General features: G+C 38.7%; 1 protein-coding gene across 10 annotated transcripts in view; it reads left to right on the top strand.

The window, feature by feature from the left end:
* Positions 1–17,781, top strand: part of LOC111180441 (receptor-interacting serine/threonine-protein kinase 2) — a 46,392-nt gene extending 28,611 nt beyond the window's left edge. For 6 of the 10 annotated variants that reach the window (XM_089898540.1, XM_089898537.1, XM_089898541.1 and 3 more), the window contains 2 exons: positions 679–834; positions 1,632–17,781. In XM_089898540.1, the coding sequence (XP_089754666.1) occupies positions 679–834; positions 1,632–1,969 (494 nt within the window). In that variant the 3' untranslated portion in view covers positions 1,970–17,781. The remainder of the gene's footprint in view (positions 1–678; positions 835–1,631) is intronic. The other 4 variants (XR_016388229.1, XR_016388227.1, XR_016388228.1 and 1 more) reach the window with 4 other exon arrangements.
* Positions 17,782–19,921: the final 2,140 nt, after the last annotated feature.

Below are 19,921 nucleotides of genomic sequence, written 5' to 3'. Positions count from 1 at the left end.
AGACTATTGGTCTATTATTGTACTACAGGTGAGAGATTATGATACCTGCTCCAGAGTGTGAAGGAGAGAATAGTGTGAGAGATGTTACAGAGGACACACTTTTCACTTGCAGGAAGGAAGAGAGAAAAAAAGATAAAGCTGAACAAGTTTAGCTGGAAGAACATTGGTGCTATTAACAGAAATAGGAGTTGAAACAGGTTTTAAAGTTAAGATGAATAATTAAGTTTTTAATTTTTTTTTTTTTTTAATTTGAGCTGTTGAAAATGTAGGGTTCACTGAAGACAGAAAATTTAATTACATGGATTTGGGAAGGGAGGTGACAATTGAGGCCCTGAGGTTGAATAAGTTTACCAAAGGAGAGTGTAGAAAGACACATCATATGTAATTTAGAGGACACATTTGAAGTGCAGAAGGAGGAAGATGACACAGAAGAAAAAATATGGTACCACATGAAGAAGTAAAATTCTATGATTTATAATTTACATAGGACAGACGGAAATATGGTAAAAACATTAAGCATTAACCTTTTTTACTTGTGGAATTAGGTTTATGAACCAGCTTATGCAGTGAAAAATTAAGAGACACTGAATACTATCCTATCACCTGGATGTTCATATTTTAGCTAATAGAAATAGCTAAGGAATATTCTACCCCTAATGAAGATGTTGTGTTTTATAGGAAAAACTCAAGACTTTTCTGTGATGCGTCAATGTCCAGTAAATCACAGTTTTGACAGTAACATTTCTGTGGCTCAAAGAGCAACATTCTATGATCACAGGTCTGCTCCATGCTCTTTAGCAATAATAAATCCACTCTCAGCGGAAGGAAATTCAGGTAAATATGTACTATGAGACACTTTGTAAATGATGCCATTTATCTCACAACCATATGTTCAGTAGATTTGCTATACAATGTTTTATTTGTCTCTATTTCTTCAGTATGATATATACATACCATAAGTAGGAAAGCACTTCCAATCCCCAAAGACATGAGTGTTGATATGTAATAATAGGCCAAAATAGTATTCCATGAACATCTATCTAGGGAGGGATTGCTAAGAGGAGGTGTGACAATATGTTACTAAAGGTAAATATATTTTTGTTTATTTATCAAATATGCAGGTATTCTTTATGTTTTTTAAAAAAATCTGAGAAAAAGTGACATTTGCCCCCATGAATTACAGTGTATAAAAATGCAGTGCTTTGGGCTTCCCTGGTGGCGCAGTGGTTGAGAGTCCGCCTGCCAATGCAGAGGACACAGGTTTGTGCCCCGGTCCAGGAAGATCCCACATGCCGCAGAGTGGCTGGGCCCATGAGCCATGGCCGCTGAGCCTGCGTGTCCTGTGCTCTGCAAGGGGAGAGGCCACAACAGTGAGAGGCCTGCGTACTGCAAAAAAAAAAAATAAATAAATAAATGCAGTGCTTTTTCTTGGAGGGAAAGGGAAGAGATAACCCAAATATCTGAATGTTTCCTGAAAATAAATAGCATCCCTCAAAATACTGGTGTTCCATATGAGAACAATCACAGCAAAATTAGGTTTTATGCCTTATTATTTTGTTTTTCATCTAATTTTACTCATAGCTATATATCTGTCCCCACCTTCTTACTTGTCATCCCTTGCTTTTCTACAGAGCAATTTCAGCCTGGTATAACCCAACAGTGGATCCAGAGTAAAAGGGAAGATATTGTGAACCAAATGACTGAAGCCTGCCTTAACCAATCTCTAGATGCCCTCCTGTCCAGGGATTTGATCATGAAGGAGGACTATGAACTCATTAGTACCAAACCTACAAGGACCTCAAAAGTCAGACAATTATTGGATACTAGTGACATCCAAGGAGAAGAATTTGCCAAAGTTATAGTACAAAAATTGAAAGATAACAAGCAAATGGGTCTTCAACCTTACCCAGAAATACTTGTGGTTTCTCAATCTCCATCTTTAAATTTATTTCACAATAAAAACCTATAAGTAACTCTTTTTCAAGAAGAAAAGTCAGTGCATAAAAGGGTATTTTATATTTCTTTTGCCTTGATAATGTTGTTTTTATGAGATTCATATGAATATTAGAAACTTTAATGAAGTTTCTTCTTCAGATAAATATTAGTCTCCTTCCATGACATTATAGTATTTTTTAAATTAATACAGTAGAAAGTTTGATTTTTGCTGCATAGTTCAATTCTTTTTGTCTCTTTGGTTAATTGAAACTATTTTTTCAATGTAATAATTACATTTTTATTGTACAAAACAGTGTCCCATTTTCACATATACTTTGTGGATTATTTATTACTTGTTTAAGATGCTTGACTTTCTGAAGACTTAAATCAAAGAAACTTTTAAATGTTATTTATTGAGTTCTTTAGAAAATTGTTTCAAAGATAAACAATACAAAGTGTATAAAGAAAAAATTAATCCTTCAACATGTGTTTCTACTTCTATTCCTAGCCTCAAGTAACAATCAAGGTAACAACCAAAGTTAACAGCATGATGTGTATCGTTCTATCCCTTTCTTCCTGCTCATACTTAAAGTATATGCCCGGGGGGGACTTTCAAGATGGCGGAGGAGTAAGACATGGAGATCACCTTCCTCCCCACAAATACATCAAAAATACATCTACAGGACTTCCCTGGTGGCGCAGTGGTTGAGAGTCTGCCTGCCGATGCAGGGGACATGGGTTTGTGCCCCGGTCTGGGAAGATCTCACATGCCGCGGAGTGGCTGGGCCCATGAGCCATGGCCGCTGAGCCTGTGCGTCCGGAGCCTGTGCTCTGCAACGGGAGAGGCCACAACAGTGAGAGGCCCGTGTACTGCAAAAAAAAAGCAAAAAAAAAAAAATACATCTACATGTGGAACAACTCCTGCAGAACACCTACTGAACACTGGCGGAAGACCTCAGACTTCCCAAAAGGCAAGAAACTCCCCACGTACCTGGGTAGGGAAAAAGGAAAAACAGAGACAAAAGAATAGGGACAGGACCTGCCCCTCCGGGAGGGAGCTGAGAAGGAGGAAACGTTTCCACACACTAGGAAGCTCCTTCACTGGTGGAGATGGGGGGTGGGCAGTGGGGAAGCTTCAGGGCCATGGAAGAGAGCACAGCAGCGGGAGTGTAGAGGGCAAAGTGGAGATATTCCCACACAGAGGATCAGTGCCTACCAGCACTCACCAGCCAGAGATGCTTGTCTGCTCACCTGCCAGGGCGGGTGGGGGCTGGGAGCTGAGGCTCAGGCTTCGGAGGTCAGATCCCAGGGAGAGGACTGGGGTTGCTTGTGTGAGCACAGCCTGAAGGGGGCTAGCGATCCACAACTATCTGGGAGGGAGTCTGGGAAAATGTCTGGACCTGCCTAAGAGGCAAGAGACCATTGTTTCAGGGTGCGCAAGGAGAGAGGATTCAGAGCACCGTCTAAACGAGCTCCAGAGACAGGCGCGAACCATGGCTACCAGTGCGGACACCAAAGGCAGCCATGAGACACTAAGGTTGCTGCTGCAGCCACCAAGAAGCCTGTGTGCAAGCACAGGTCACTATCCACACCTCCCCTCCTGGAGCCTATGCAGCCCGCCACTGACAGGGTCCCATGATCCAGGGACAAATTCCCCGGGAGAACACACGGCACGCCTCAGGCTGTTGCAACATCACACCAGCCTCTGCCAGTCAGGCTCGCCCCGCTTTCCGTACCCATCCCTCCCTCCTGGCCTGAGTGAGCCACAGCCCCCTAATCAGCTGCTCCTTTAACCCCTCCCTGTCTGGGCGGGGAACAGACGCCCTCAGGTGACCTACACGCAGAGGTGGGGCCAAATCCAAAGCTGAACCTCAGGAGCTGTGCAAAGAAGAGAAAGGGAAATCTGTCCCAGCAGCCTCAGGAGCAGTGGATTAAATCTCCACAATCAACTTGATGTACCCTGCATCTGTGGAATACCTCAACAGACAACAAATCATCCCAAAATTGAGACGGTGGACTTTGGGAGCAACTGTAGAGGTGGTGTTTGCTTTCTGCATCTAATTTGTTTCTGGTTTTATGTTTATTTTAGGTTAGTAGTTAGAGCTTATTATCATTGGTAGATTTGTTTATTGACTTGGTTGCTCTCTTCCTTTTTATATATATATATTTTTTTTTCCTTTTTCTCTTTTTGTGAGTGTGTATGTGTATGCTTCTTTGTGTGATTTTTGTCTGTATACCTTTACTTTTACCATTTGTCCTAGGGTTCTGTCTGTCCATTTTTGGGGGGTTTTTTTTGTTTTAGTTTTTTTTGAATAGTTTTTAGAGCTTTTATCATTGGTGGATTTGTTTTTTGGTTTGGTTGTCCCCCTTTTTTATTACTTTTTTCTTAAAAAATTTTTTTCTAATTATTTTATTTTATTTTATTTATTTATTTTTTGTTCTCCCTTTTCTTCTGAGTCAAGTGGCTGACAGGGTCTTGGTCTCTGCCCAGGTGTCAGGCCTGAGCCTCTGAGGTGGGAGAGCTGAGTTCAGGACATTGGCCCACCAGAGGCCTCCCAGCCCCGCGTCATATCAAATGGCAAAAGCTCTCACAGAGATCTCCATCGCAATGCTAAGACCCAGCTCCACTCAACAACCAGCAAGCTACAGTGGTGCACACCCTATACCAAACAACTACCAAGACAAGAACACAAGCCCACCCATTAGTAGAGAGGCTGCCTAAAATCATAGTTCACAGACACCCCAAAACACACCTCCGGATGCAGTCCTGCCCACCAAAGATCCAGTCTCATCCACCAGAACACAGGCACTAGTCCCCTCCAGCAGGAAGCCTACACAACCCACTGAACCAACCTTAGCTACTGGGAGAAGAAACAGAAGCAACGAGAACTATGAACCTGCAGCCTGTGAAAAGGAGACCCCAAACACAGTAAGTTAAGCAAAATAAGAAGACAGAGAAATAAACAGCAGAAGAAGGAGCAAGGTAAAAACACACCACACCAAACAACTGAAGAGGAAACAGGCAGCCTACTGAAAAAAGAATTCAGAGTAATGATAGTAAAGGTGATCCAAAATCTTGGAAATAGAATGGAAAAAATACAAGAAACATTTAACAAGGACCTAGAAGAACTAAAGAGCAGACAAACACTGATGAACAAAAATAAAATTAACAATTCTCTAGAAGGAATCAATAGCAGAATAACTGAGGCAGGAGAACAGATAAGTGACCTGGAAGATAAAATAGTGGAAATAACTACTGCAGAGCAGAATAAAGAAAAAAGAATAAAAAGAATTGAGGACAGTCTCAGAGACCTCCGGGACAACATTAGATGCACTAACATTCGAATTATAGGGATCCCAGAAGAAGAAAAAGAGATTAAAAAAAGGGATTTAGAAATTATTTGAAGAGATTATAGTTGAAAACTTCCCTAATGTGGGAAAGGAAATAGTCAATCTTAAGTCCAGAATGCACAGTGAGTCCCATACAGGATAAATCCAAGGAGAAACACTCCAAGACACATAATAATCAAACTGTCAAAAATTAAATACAAAGGACAAATATTAAAAGCAGCAAGGGAAAACCAACAAATAACATACAAGAGAATCCCCATAAGGTTAACAGCTTATTTTTCAGCAGAATCTCTGCAAGCTTGAAGGGAGTAGCAGGACATAATTAAAGTGATGAAAGGGAAAAACCTACAACCAAGATTACCCAGCAAGGATCTCATTCAGATTCAACAGAGATATTAACACCTTTACAGAGAAGCAAAAGCTAAGAGAATTCAGCACCACCGAACCAGCTTTACAACAAATGCTAAAGGAACTTCTCTAGGCAGTAAACGCAAGAGAAGGAAAAGACCTACAATAACAAACCCAAGACAATTAAGAAAATGGTTATAGGAATATACATATCAATAACTACCTTAAATATAAATGAATTAAATGCTCCCACCAAAAGACATAGACTGGCTGAATGTATACAAAAAGAAGACCCGTATATAGGCTATCTACAAGAGACCCACTTCAGACCTAGGGACATATACAGAGTGAACGTGAGGAGATGGAAAAAGGTATTCCATGCAAATGGAAATAAAAGAAAGCTGGAGTAGCAATTCTCACATCAGGCAAAATAGGCTTCAAAATAGAGTATCACAAGAGACAAAGAAGGACCCTACATAATGAAAAAGGGATCAACCCAAGAAGAAGATATAACAATTGTGAATATTTATGCACCCAACATAGGAGCACCTCAATACATAAGGCAAATGCTAACCATAAAAGGGGAAATCGACAGAAACACAATCGGAGTAGGGGACTTTAACACCCCACTTGCACCAATAGATCATCCAAAATGAAAATAAATAAGGAAACACAAGCTTTAAATGATACATTAAACAAGATGGACTTAATTGACTTTTATAGGACATTCTATCCATAAACAACAGAATACACTTTCTTCTCAAGTGCTCATGGAACATTCTCCAGGATAGATCATATCTTAGGTCACAAATCAAGCCTTGGTAAATATAAGAAAATTGAACTCATATCAAGTATCTTTTCCGACCACAATGCTATGAGACTAGATATCAACTACAGGAGAAAATCTGTAAAAAATACAAATGGGCTTCCCTGGTGGCGCAGTGGTTGGGAGTCCGCTTGCTGATGCAGGGGATGCGGGTTCGTGCCCCAGCCCGGGAGGATCCCACGTGCCACGGAGCGGCTGCGCCAGTGATCCATGGCCGCTGGGCCTGTGCGTCCGGAGCCTGTGCTCCGCAGCGGGAAAGGCCACAGCAGTGAGAGACCCGTGTACCGCCAAAAAAAAAAAAAAAAATACAAACACATGGAGGCAAAACAATACACTACTAAATAACCAAGAGGTCACTGAAGAAATCAAAGAGGAAATCAAAAAATACCTAGAAACAAATGATAATGAACACATGGTGACCCAAAATCTATGGTATGCAGCCAAAGCAGTTCTAAGAGGGGAGTTTATAGCAATACAATCCTACCTCAAGAAACACGAAAAATCTAAAATAAACAACCTAACCTTACACTTAAAGCAAGTAGAGAAAGAGGAACCCAATAAATAAATAAATGAATAGGAAATGTAGGAAGCGATAGCAGAGACCATGAAAACTAAAAGCTGGTTCTTTGAGAAGAAAAACAAAATTGATAAACCATTAGCCAGACTCAGGGAGAATACTCAATTCAATAGAATTAGAAATGAAAAAGGAGAAGTGACAACTGACACTGCAGAAATACAAATAATCGTGAGAGATTACTACAGGCAACTACCTGCCAATAAAATGGGCAGCCTGGAAGAAATGGACAAATTCTTAGAAAAGCACAACCTTCTGAGACTAAGCCAGGAAGAAATAGGAAATATAAACAGAGCAATCACAAGCACTAAAATTGAGACTGTGATTAAAAATCTTCCAACATGCAAAAGCCCAGGACCAGATGGATTCACAGGCAAATTCTATCAAAGATTTACAGAAGAGCTAGCATGTATCCTTCTCAAACTCTTCCAAAATATAGCAGAGAGAGGAACAGTCCCAAACTCATTCTACAAGGCCAGCATCAGCCTGATACCAAAACCAGACAAACATGTCACATCAGAAGAAAACTACAGGCCAATATAACTGATGAACATAGATGCAAAAATCCTCAACCTAATACTAGCAAACAGAATCCAACAGCACATTACAGGGATCATAAACCATGATCAAGTGGGGTTTATCCCAGAAAAGCAAGGAATCTTCAATATATGCAAATCAATCTATGTCATACAGCATGTTAACAAACTGAAGGATAAAAACCATATGATGATATCAATCAATGCAGAAAAAGTTTTCAACAAAATTTGACACCCGTTTATGATAAAAACCCTCCAGAATGTATGCATAGAGGGAATCCACCTTAATATAATAAAGGCCATATATGACAAACCCACAGCCAGCATTGTTCTCACTGGTGAAAAACTGAAACCATTTCCTATATGATCAGGAGCAAGACAAGGTGGCCCACTCTCAACACTATTATTCCACATAGTTTTGGAAGTTTTAGCCACAGCAATCAGAGAAGAAAAAGAGATAAAAGGAATCCAAATCGGAAAAGAAGAAGTAAAACTGTCACTGTTTGCAGATGACATGATACTATACATAGAGAATCCTAAAGATGCTACCAGAAAACTACTAGAGCTAATCACTGAATTTGATAAAGTAGCAGGATACAAAATTAATGCACAGAAATCTCTTGCATTCCTATTCACTAATAGTGAAAAATCTCAAAGAGGAATTAATGAAACACTCCCTTTTACCATTGCAACAACAACAATAAAAAAAATACCTAGGAATAAACCTACCTAGGGAGACAAAAGACCTGCATGCAGAAAACTATAATACACTGATGAAAGAAATTAAAGATACAGACAGATGCAGAGATATACCATGTTCTTGGATTGGAGGAACCAACATTGTGAAAATGACTATACTACCTAAAGCAATCTACCGATTCAGTGCAATCACTATCAAACTACCAATGGCATTTTTCACAGAAACAGAACAAAAAAATTCACAATTTGTATGGAAACACTAAAGATCCCGAACAGCCAAAGCAATCTTGAGAAAGAAAAATGGAGCTGGAGGAATCAGACTCCCTGACTTCAGACTATATTACAAAGCTACAGTAATCAAGACAATATGGTACTGGCACAAAAACAGAAAGATCAATGGAACAGGATAGAAAGCCCAGAGATAAACCCACACACATATGGTCACCTTATCTTTGATTAAGGAGGCAAGAATATACAATGGAGAAAAGACAGCCTCTTCAGTAAGTGGTGCTGGGAAAACTGAACAGCTACATGTAAAAGAATGAAATTAGAACACTTCCTAACACCATACATAAATATAAACTCAAAATGGAATAAAGATGTAAATGTAAGGCCAGACACTAAAAAACTCTTAGAGGAAAACATAGGCAGAACACTCTATGACATAAATCACAGCAAGATCCTTTTTGACCCACGTCCTAGAGTAATGGAAATAAAAACAAAAATAAACGGAACCTAATGAAACTTGAAAGGTTTAGCACAGCAAATAAAACCATAAACAAGACAAAAAGGCAACCCTTAGAATGGGAAAAAATATTTGCAAACGAAGCAACTGACAAAGGGTTAATCTCCAAAATATACACGCAGCTCATGCAGCTCAATATCAAAAAAACAAACAACCCAATCCCAAAATAGTCAGAAGACCTGAATAGACATTTCTCCAAAGAAGATATACAGATTGCCAACAAACACATGAAAGGATGCTCAACATCACTAATCATTAGAGACATGCAAATCAAAACTATAATGAGGTATCACCTCACACCAATCAGAATGGCCATCATCAAAAAATCTACAAACCGTAACTGCTGGAGAGGGTGTGGAGAAATGGGAACCCTCTTGTACTGTTGGTGGAAATGTATATTCATACAGCCATGATGGAGAATAGTATGGAGGTTCCTTTAAAAACTAAAAATAGAACTACCATATGACCCAGCAATCCCACTACTGGTTCTAAGCCCTGAGAAAACCATAATTCAAAAAGAGTCATGTACCACAATGTTTATTGCATCACTATATACAATAGCCAGGACATGGAAGCAATCTAAGTGTCCATCAACAGTTGAATGGATAAAGAAGATGTGGCACATATATACAATGGAATATTACTCAGCCATAAAAAGAAACGAAATTGAGTTATTTGCAGTGTGGTGGGTGGACCTAGAGACTGTCATACAGAGTGAAGTAAATCAGAAAGTGAAAAACAAATACCATATGCTAACACATATATATGAAATTTAAAAAAAACGGGGGGGGGTTCTAAAAAACCTAGGGAAAGACAGGAATAAAGAGACAGATGTAGAGAATGGACTTGAGAACACAGGAGGGTGAAGGGTAAGCTGGGACAAAGTGAGAGAGTGGCATAGACTTATATATACTCAGAAATGTAAAATAAATAGGTAGTGAGAAGCAGCCACATGGCAGAGGGAGATCAGCTCGGTGCTTTGTGTCCACCTAGAAGGGTGGGATAGAGAGAGTGGGAAGGAGATGCAAGTGGGAGGAGAAATCCGGATAATTGTATATATAGATGATTCACTTTGTTATAAAGCAGAAACTAACACACCACTGTAAAACAATTATACTCCAATAAAGATGTTAAAAAGAAAAAAACATATCCTATGATAAACCATAATGGAAAAGAATATTTAAAAAAGAGAATATATATATATATATATATGTATGACTGAGTCACTTTGCTGTGCAGCAGAAATGAACAAAAAATCGTAAATCAACTATACTTCAATTTTAAAAAATTAAGGTTAAAAAATAAATAAATATATGCCCATTTGGGGGTGGATCTTTTCTTAATATTATCATCCTTATAACACATCATACTGCAACCTGATTTTTGCGCTTAATAGTACATCATGTGCAGCCTTCCAGATCACATATAAGCTTAACTCATTCATTGTAATTGCCACATAATATTATCAGGGATGCTCTTTTCATTTTCTTAACTCTTTCACACCAATAATATACAGTGTGAGTTCTTTTTTTGTTTAGTGTGTTATGTCACTAATGTGAAAACTTACAAGTAATAATAGCCCCTTTCTGAAAATGTTTATTAGCAGTGTCAGCAAAAAGTGTGATACAAGATAAATTTGAAAGTACAAGTTTTCAAGTTGGGATATACAGTATGACCCACAGTTTGAAAAAAGAAAAAAATGAGTAAAATGACTAGATGGCATTGAGGCAATTAAATATTTTATTAAAATAAGTATTTTAATCTCCATTTTGGAGCTGGACCTGTGGTGCCTCATTACTGTGTCTTTGAGAAATATGGAAATTACTAGGGAAAGTTGGAAACTAAGCTTGTGAGTTATCTTTTATTATATCTTATTTTTTTAAGTGTTTGGATAAAGATTTAATTTGGGAAATGGGAGGAAAAATCTTTTGGAGGCTTTACCCATTTCTGTATACAATTTTTTAAGAATTTTGAATCTTGATGGTTTCAAATAGACTTTTATCATTTGATGATGTGGTATCTGGATAGATACAGTGAACTTTGCCCTTATTTTTTCATTTTCTGCATAGATCTAAAAACTCAAGATTTCCAGTCTGTATGCTTATGGCTCCGTGCATACCAGCCACTTTCTTCCATAACTTAGGGAGGCACAGATGCAGTCATCCATCATTGCAGCTCTGCAAATTTTTCTGCACAAATAACAATGTACAATGAAGAAGATGATGACAAGGATCAAGATGAATCTACGATGAGCTCTCAGCCATTAGTAGAACTGTTACAGTCTCAGCAACTAATGTTCATTATACCAGTAATTGATACAGTGATGTTTAGGGGAAGGTGCCACAAGGTATTCTGAGTATGACCTGTCAGTATAGAACAGGGCCTGGCGTAGACAGTTTCTAAATATCTCTTTAATGAATTGTTCATTGGAATGAAAGCTGGAGAAGGGAGGAGGAAGATGTTTCCTTGAAATCACATTTCCCAGGATGTAATGTGAATACAGCTGGTAGTAGATGGGATTGTTTTAGGTAGTATCCAGACAAACAGCACTAAATTAACATTTGAGTCACAAAGGAAGTTCTTTGTAATTCTTTATTGAGTCATCTAGTTAAGTAAAGCAGAATGTTACAGTTGTGCTATCATCCTTTATTGTTAAGAAAAAGACTAGGCTTCAGGAAAAATAGTAGGAATTTTTATAATTTTTAAAATAATATTTCATTTGAAAATTACATATAACAAGTGGCACTGGTTTTCTACTTATAATATATAAAATTTTCATTTTATAATATTCAAATAAAAAGACAATATGAAGTACTAAATTATAGGTGGTATACATGAATGCGAACAGTAGAATTAATAAGAAAATGACTAAGATTCAATCACTCTAAGAAGGGGCCTAAACTTTTGTAATTATCTACTTTTTAACTAGATAGTAATAGCTAATGCTAATGCATTCTCTGCACTGTATGTTAAGGCAATGCTACCCAGATGAGTAGTCCACAGAGCAGCTGCATTAGCATCACCTGGAGCTTGTTAGAAATGCAAACTCATGGCCCCTACCAGACCTTTTGAATCAATCTCTGGTGGTGAGTCCAGGAATCTGTTTTAACAAACTCTCCAAACCATTATGCATGCTATAGTTTGTTTTAAGAAACACATAGAGGAGGGGATCAAGATGGCAGAGTAGAGTGATATGGAACTTGCCTCCTCCCACAAATACATCAAAAATACATCTACATGTGGAACAATTCTCGCAGAATACCTACTGAAAGCTTGCAGAAAATCTCATACAACCTAAGCTACAAGTAAGACTGCCACATAACCAGGCAGAATGAAGGAAAAAGGGAGAGGAAGAGGAATCAGGATGAGACCTGGGAGGGAACTGTGAAAGAAGAAAGATTCCCTCACCCTGGGAACTTCCTTCACTGGCTGGGAAGTCTGGTAGGACAGATAGGGAGCTTCAGAAGCTCAGGAGGAGAGTGCAGAAGCTGGCTTACAGCCCCGCAAGATAAAGAGAGACCAGCACAGACAGTCCATGACACATTGCCACACTTCCCTGCCTCAGAGGCACGCCTGCTGACGTGCACAGCTACTCAATGCTGATATTCAGGCTTCAGACAGACCCAGGGAGGGCACTCAGTTTGGCTGCACAGAAACAGCCTAAGGGCCTGGAGTGTGGCCCAGCTGCAACCTGGGTTGTGCACAAGACAGAGCATAGGTCTGCTATAGGAGCCCCATTGTCAACATAGGAAGGGAGGGGTGGGGCGTGGGTTCACCATAGCAGCCTCATTAGCTTGCTCACAGTGAAGCAGGGTGCCAGTCACAGCAGGTTTTGCCAACTTTGTGGGTGTGAACACATGGAGGCAGGCTGAAATCTGAGCTGATTACTGGCACTCCCACAGTGGGCACAGGGACCTGCTTCTGCAGGTTTTCATGCCAGTGGCTCTGTGAGTGCACATACCTGCCTAAAGAACCTCCAAGCCAATTACTGACACTCCCCCAGTGGAGGTGGCCATGGACGACAGTGCCAGCAATGATCTTTGTTGGCATGCACACCAGGTGGCAGGTGGCCTCACAGTGTCACACTTACTAGCAAACAGCTCCTGGAGAGAACACACAGCAGCTCCTTTCCCAGAGGGAGCCCTCCAGTCCTGTCTACATCACACCATAGCCTAGAACTGTATCTGGAGGCTTCTACTCCAACAACTGGGGAGCAGACACTGCCCCCAACAGGTTTGTGACAACCACAAAGAAAAGAGGAGGCCCTGCGCAACATCCATTGCAGGCACTTGTCACCATGACACCAGTCACACCCTCTATCAAGGGGACAAGGGCCAGCACACCCTGAGGAAAGATGTGGCAAGCATCCACACTAAAAACAGCCCTCACACCAAAATATTGGACTCATACAGTCTACAGAGGTTGCTCCCACATAAAAACAGCCCTTCAAGACCACAGTAGATAACTGTTTCTCTTAAATTCATAGAGTCAGAGCAATATAAGTAAAATGAAAAAGCAGAGGAACTACACCCAATTAAAGGAACAAGAGAAGTACTCTGAAAGAACCGTGAAATAGACCTCTCCAGTCTACCAGATCCCAAGTTCAAATAGGAGGTAATAAAAATGCTGAAGGAATTAAGAAAGACTATCAATAGAAATGCAGATCACTGTAACAAGGAATTAGAAACTTTAAAGAGGAGTTAATCAAAATTAAACAACTAAATTGCTGAGATGAAAACTGAGCTGAAGGCAATAAATAGCAAACTAGATAATGCAGAAGAATGAGTAAGTGATCTGGAAGATAGGATAAGGGAAATCACCCAATCAGAACAGCAGGCAGAAAGACATTTTAAAAATGAAAGCAACATATGAGATCCATGGGATAAGTAAAGCATGTCAATCTATACATGATAGGAATTCCAGAAGGAGAACAGAGAGAAAAGAGGATCGAAACTGTATTTGAAGAAATTATGGCTGAAAACTTCTCAAACCTAAAAAAGGAAACAGATATTCAGATACAGAAAGCACAGAGGGTCCCAAACAAGATGAACCCAAACAGACCTACTCTAAGACATATCATAATTAAAATGTCAAAAGTTAAAGATGAAAAAGAGGATTCTGAAAGCAGCAAGGGAAAAACAAAGAGTCAGTTACAAGGGAGCCCCCATAAGGTTATCAGCTGATTTCTCTACAGAAACTTGGTGGGCCAGAAGGAAGTGGCAAAATATATTCAAAGTCTTGAAAGGGAAAAATCTGCAACCTAGAATACCAGCAAGCTCTATCCAGCAAGATTATCATTTAGGATAGAAGGAGACATAAAGAGTTTCTCAGAGAGGCAAAAACTCAAAGAATAAAGCAATACTATACCTATCCTAAAGGAAATATTGAATGGTCTTCTCTAAATAGAAAAAAGCAAGAATCTATAGGAAAGGGGAAAATCTCAACAATTCATCAAAAAATAAAATACCTAAGAATAAACCTAACCAAGGAGGTGAAAGGCTTATACACTGAGAACTACAAAACATTGATAAAGGAAATTAAAGATGATTCAAGCAAATGGAAAGATATACCATGTTCTTGGATTGGAAGAATTAATATAGTTTAAATGGCCATACTACCCAAAGCAATATACAGATTTAATGTGATCCCTATCAAATTACCCATGATATTTTTCACAGAACTAGAACAAATTATACTAGAACTTATATGGAACCACAAAAAACCCAGAATTGCAAAAGTAATTTTGAGGAAAAAGAACAAAGCTGAAAGCATAACCTTTCCACACTTCAAACAATACTACAAAACTACAGTAATCAAAACAGCATGGTGTTGGCACAAAAACAGACATATGGGTCAATGGAACAGAATAGAGAGCCCAGAAATAAACACACACGCCTACAGTCAGTTAATATTTGACAAAGGAGGCAGGAATACACAATGAAGAAAAGACAGTCTCTGCAGCAAGTGGTGTTGGGAAAGCTGGACAGCCACATGCAAATCAATGAAGTAAGAGCACTCCCTCAAACCATATACAAAAATAAACTCAAAATGGCTTAAAGACTTAAATATAAGACATGACACTGTAAAACTACTAGAAGAGAACATAGGCAAAACATTCTCTGACATAAATTGTAGCAATATTTTCTTAGGTCAGTCTCCCAAAGCAAAAGAAATAAAAGCAAAAAGAAACAAATGGGACCTAATCAAACTTACAAGCTTTTGCACAGCAAAGGAAACCATAAACAAAACGAAGAGAAAGCCTATGGATTGGGAGAAAATATTTGCAAATTGTGTGACCGACAAGGGCTTAATTTCCAATATATGCAAACAGCTCATACGACTCAATAAAAAAACAAACAACCCAATCAAAACAGGGGCAGAAGACCTAAATAGACATTTCGCCAAAGAAGATGTACAGAGGTCCATCAGGCACATGAAAAGAAGCACAACATCACTAATTACTAAAGAAATGCAAATCAAGACTACAATGAGGTACCACCTCACACAGGTCAGAATGGCCATCATCAAAAAGTCTACAAATAATAAATGCTGGAGGGGATGTGGAAAAAAAGAGAACCCTCCTACACTGTTGGTGGGAATGTAAATTGGTGTAGCCACTATGGAAAACAGTATGGAGGTTCCTTAAAAAACTAAAAATAGAGTTACATATGATCCAGCAATCCCACTCCTGGGCATATATCTGGAAAAGACAAGAACTCTAAATCAAAAAGATACATGCACCCCAATGTTCATAGCAGCACTATTTACAATAGCCAAGACATGGAAACAACTTAAGTGTCCATCAACAGATGAGTGGATAAAGAAGATGTGGCATATATATGGTGAAATATTACTTATAAAAAGAATGAAATAATGCCATTTGCAGCAACATGGATGGACCTAGAGATTATCATACTAAGTGAAGTAAACCAGACAGAAGAAGATAAATAATAGTATATGATATCACTTATAAGTGGAATCTAAAAAATAATGCAAATGAGCTTATTTACAAAACAGAAACAGACTCACAGGCATAGAAAACAAATTTATGGTTACCAAAGGGGAAGCGGAGGAGAGATAAATTAGGAGTATGGGATTAACAGACACACAATACCATATATAAAATAAACAACAAGGATTTACTGTATAGCACAGGGAACTATATTCAATATCTTGTAATAACCTATAATGGAAAATAATCAAAAACGTATATATATATTTATATATAAATATATATATATATATCTGAATCACTTTGCTGTAAACCTGAAAGTAACACAATATTGTAGATCAACTATACTTCAATAAAAAGAAATTTTTAAAAAGAAACAGGATAGAATTGTGCATAAACTAATTTCTCTTTGGATCACAGATCTGTTTTCCTTATGTCTGATTGCCACACTTGTCTTCAGAATGTAATCTCAGAACTGAGGTTTAACTTAAAATTTTTACTTTCTTTTTCATCCAACTTGAATTCCTAAAACAATTTTAGTTATATTTTGCATTTTGGAAAGATCACTTCACGTTAAACATGATAATCAGATCAGTGGATTAGAATCTACAACTCAGCCCTTTAAGGAAGAACTTCAGAAGGGACAAACAAATTATGACAGCAGAAAAGCAGAGCTGATGTGGGACAACACAAAATGCAAGACTAAATTATGCTGAAAGTTATACTAAAGAAATTGGCATAATTATGAAAGATTAGGGTGTTGAATCAGCAGTACCAAGCAGTAAGAGGTGGTTTATATTTCCCTCCTTTGTCATTAATCCTCTGCCCACCCTCAGCCTCCTCAGTCAAATACTTAATTTCCTAATTTATGAAGAAAAATTAGGACCAATTGGGAGAACAGGAGAATCAGAAAATTTCCATGTTTATCCATTCTCACAAGCAACTCATTGGTTTCAGAAATGTGTTTCTTCTCTAAAATTGCACTTCCCATCTTTCATAGAGCCTACTTCCCACACTACCTCCTGCCATTTCTCTCACTCTCCACTGGACCTTTTTTTTTTTTCCCAAAACCCGGATTTTCCTTAAAAATAAAATTCCTTTACTTGATCTGTTCTTCCCTTCTAATCCTTTTCCTGAAAAATTATTCTACAGTGCCTCTACTCTTGTTACAAATTTTGTCCTTAATCATTTTAAGTTTGGTGTCAGAATTAACGATTTTCTAAGGTTGAAAGGAAAAATTATGCCTCAGATATTCCTCAAATTCCTCTACAGTGAAGATGTTAAGATGTATCATGAATAAAAACTTTCATTGATGATGGGGGACCTTATTACCTATCGAGGCAATGTATTTCATCTCCAGACCATTCTATCAGATAGTTCTTTCCTATATGAAATAAAATTGTTGTTAAGGCAGGACAAGAAAATTTTGACATAAAATTCTCTCTCTGCCTTTTTTAAGCCACTACTCCCTCCTCTGCAGTGTGCATTGTACACCTGCATTATACATTAACTAGATCTCCTTAGAAGACACAGGAATGCCTGCTTGCCAAAAACAAGCAATATCTTCCTGGGGCCAGCAAGGTAACTCCTTAGAAGATAACATTCCTTTCTCAATCCTGTAAGGGGTCATGATGAGCCACTATTTGCCTTGTTGGCCTATGTAAACTGTCAGTATGTTACTTTATTGTCTCAAAAGCTTATATAACTGTGCTTTCACCTCTAATGGACAGAACAATCCTCAGAGCTTTCTGAAAGACTGTCTCCCAGGTTATAATCTTCAGCTTGACTAGAATAAAGTTATCCATTTCTTTCTTAGATTGACTGTTGATTAATTTTTTTTTCGATGACACCAACATTTACACTGATTTAAAAAATCTATTTCCCTGTTGTATGTATCTATTGGTCCAAACCTTGGAACAGTATTGTTAAAAAGAAAACCACAGGCCCAAAATGGAGCCACTTGACCCAGGCTCACATCAACAAACTGGGGCTTAATACCTAAACTAATTGCAGTTTCAGCCTTCTCTAGGAATGTAATCTTAACTGGTCAATATGGAATTATCTGGTCAGCACCAGTGAGGTAATCTGCCACATAGACCCTTTTTGTTCCCAAAAGGAAAATGACCTCACCCAAAACAATCCTTTTGTTTGTTTGTTTATGACTTCCTTGTCCTACCTTTAAAAACCTTTCCCTTTCTGTAGCCCCTTGGAGCCCCTCTCTAGTCACTAGATGAGATGCTGCCTGGCTTATGAATCATTTAATAAAACCAATTAGATCTTTAAAATTTACTCAGTTGAATTTTGTTATTTAAGATTATGGAATAAATCTAATCTCTCTTCCATATGACAGCCCTTTATATGTTTTCAAGCAACTTCTGTTCCTGATGACTTTTTTTTTTTCCTGCTTCAACATAATCCCTCTTTCCTTCAATGGCTATTTAAGAAGAGGCATGATCTCTATTCCTCTTAAAGTATGGTACCCATAACTGCACACAGTGCTCCTAATCTAGTTAGGTCTTACCGGCACGGTTGGGATATCTCTTCCCTTATAGCTAATATACTAAAAACCTATTTTTAGCAGTCACATTTCATTGCTGAATTGATATTTAACTATTACCTAAAAATCCTTTGTCTTTTTATATCTATGCTATTTTGCCTTATTTCTATTTGGGTTTTTAGGCCCATATATAACAATTTGCCTTTATCTCTCTTAAATTAATTTTTCTAACTTCATCCCTAGTTCCAGTCATTCAATATAGTTTTGATTCCTAAATCTGGAATCTCCCAGCTTTTCATCCACAAATTTCACAAAGTTGCTCTTGGTAATTTTATCCATCAACTTTTCATTTTACTAACTAAAATGTTGAGTGATTCTGGGCCAAAGTCTGGAAAATGCCACAGGCTTCCTCCCATTAATTTGACAAAGCTCAATTAATCATCACTATTTAGGTACACCCATTCATATAGTCACTAATGAACATAATTGAAATACTTTTAGTGTTTACATATTATTTATCATAAAGAATATGAAATCTACAAGTTTAATCAAAATAATTTCTATGTCCAGGTCAGTTTTTAAAAAGTATTGGCTTGTTTTTTCAATCTAAAATGTGTATTTAGGGACTTCCCTGGTGGTGCAGTGGTTAAGAATCCACCTGCCAATGGAGGGGACACGGGTTCAAGCCCTGGTCCAGGAAGATCCCACATGCCACGGAGCAACTAAGCCCATGCGCCACAACTACTGAGCCTGTGCTCTAGAGCCCACAAGCCACAACTACTGAGCCTGCGTGCCGCTGAGGCAAGAGACAGATGGGCTCCAGGCTAGGCATTTACAACTGGCCTCCTGTTCACACCTCCTGGGGTGAGAAGAAGATGAGCTCCAGGCTGGACATTCATTACCAGCTCCCTGTTTACATTTCCTGAAGAAAGAGACAAACGGGCTCCAGACTACATATTTATGACCAGACTCCTGTCTATATTTCGAGATTTGCACTTCGATATAAGAAACAACAACAGGAATAGGGTAGATAACCGGACATTGGACACTTTTATGGCAGGGACAGAGAGGGGGTAAACGCTGTTCAAAGATCAAGAGGTCATACATTTCCCATCCTTGGGGCAAGGGAAACACTGCACATGTGCAGAAAGGTTCCTTGGGGGCCAAAAAGGAGGGGGCACCACCCCGTAATATGTGATGCTAAGGCCATCCCATACGCCTCTGGGTTGTAATCCATCTTGGAAAAATGTTGCGCACACATGTTGGGGAGGGTCCTAAGGTAGGTCAGGTGTGGAAAAAGAAACCAGATAATTGGCCAAAGGTAAACAAAGACCGGGAAGAACTGTCCTATATAAATGACTTAACTGCCTGTTTGCTGCACTCCTCCTCATTAGGGAGGATGCCCACACACTTTCTCTCTGGGTGTGCATCTCTGCCTTGCTTCTATCTTAACTAAAC

This window comes from Delphinapterus leucas, chromosome 17 (genome assembly GCF_059928025.1).
Source record: "Delphinapterus leucas isolate spDelLeu-1000000601 "Yukka" chromosome 17, BTC_Dleu_Yukka2, whole genome shotgun sequence".
Classification (NCBI taxonomy): Eukaryota; Metazoa; Chordata; class Mammalia; order Artiodactyla; family Monodontidae; genus Delphinapterus; species Delphinapterus leucas.
The sequence above is the reverse complement of the archived record's forward strand: the minus strand, read 5'-3'. Positions and strand labels throughout refer to the sequence as shown.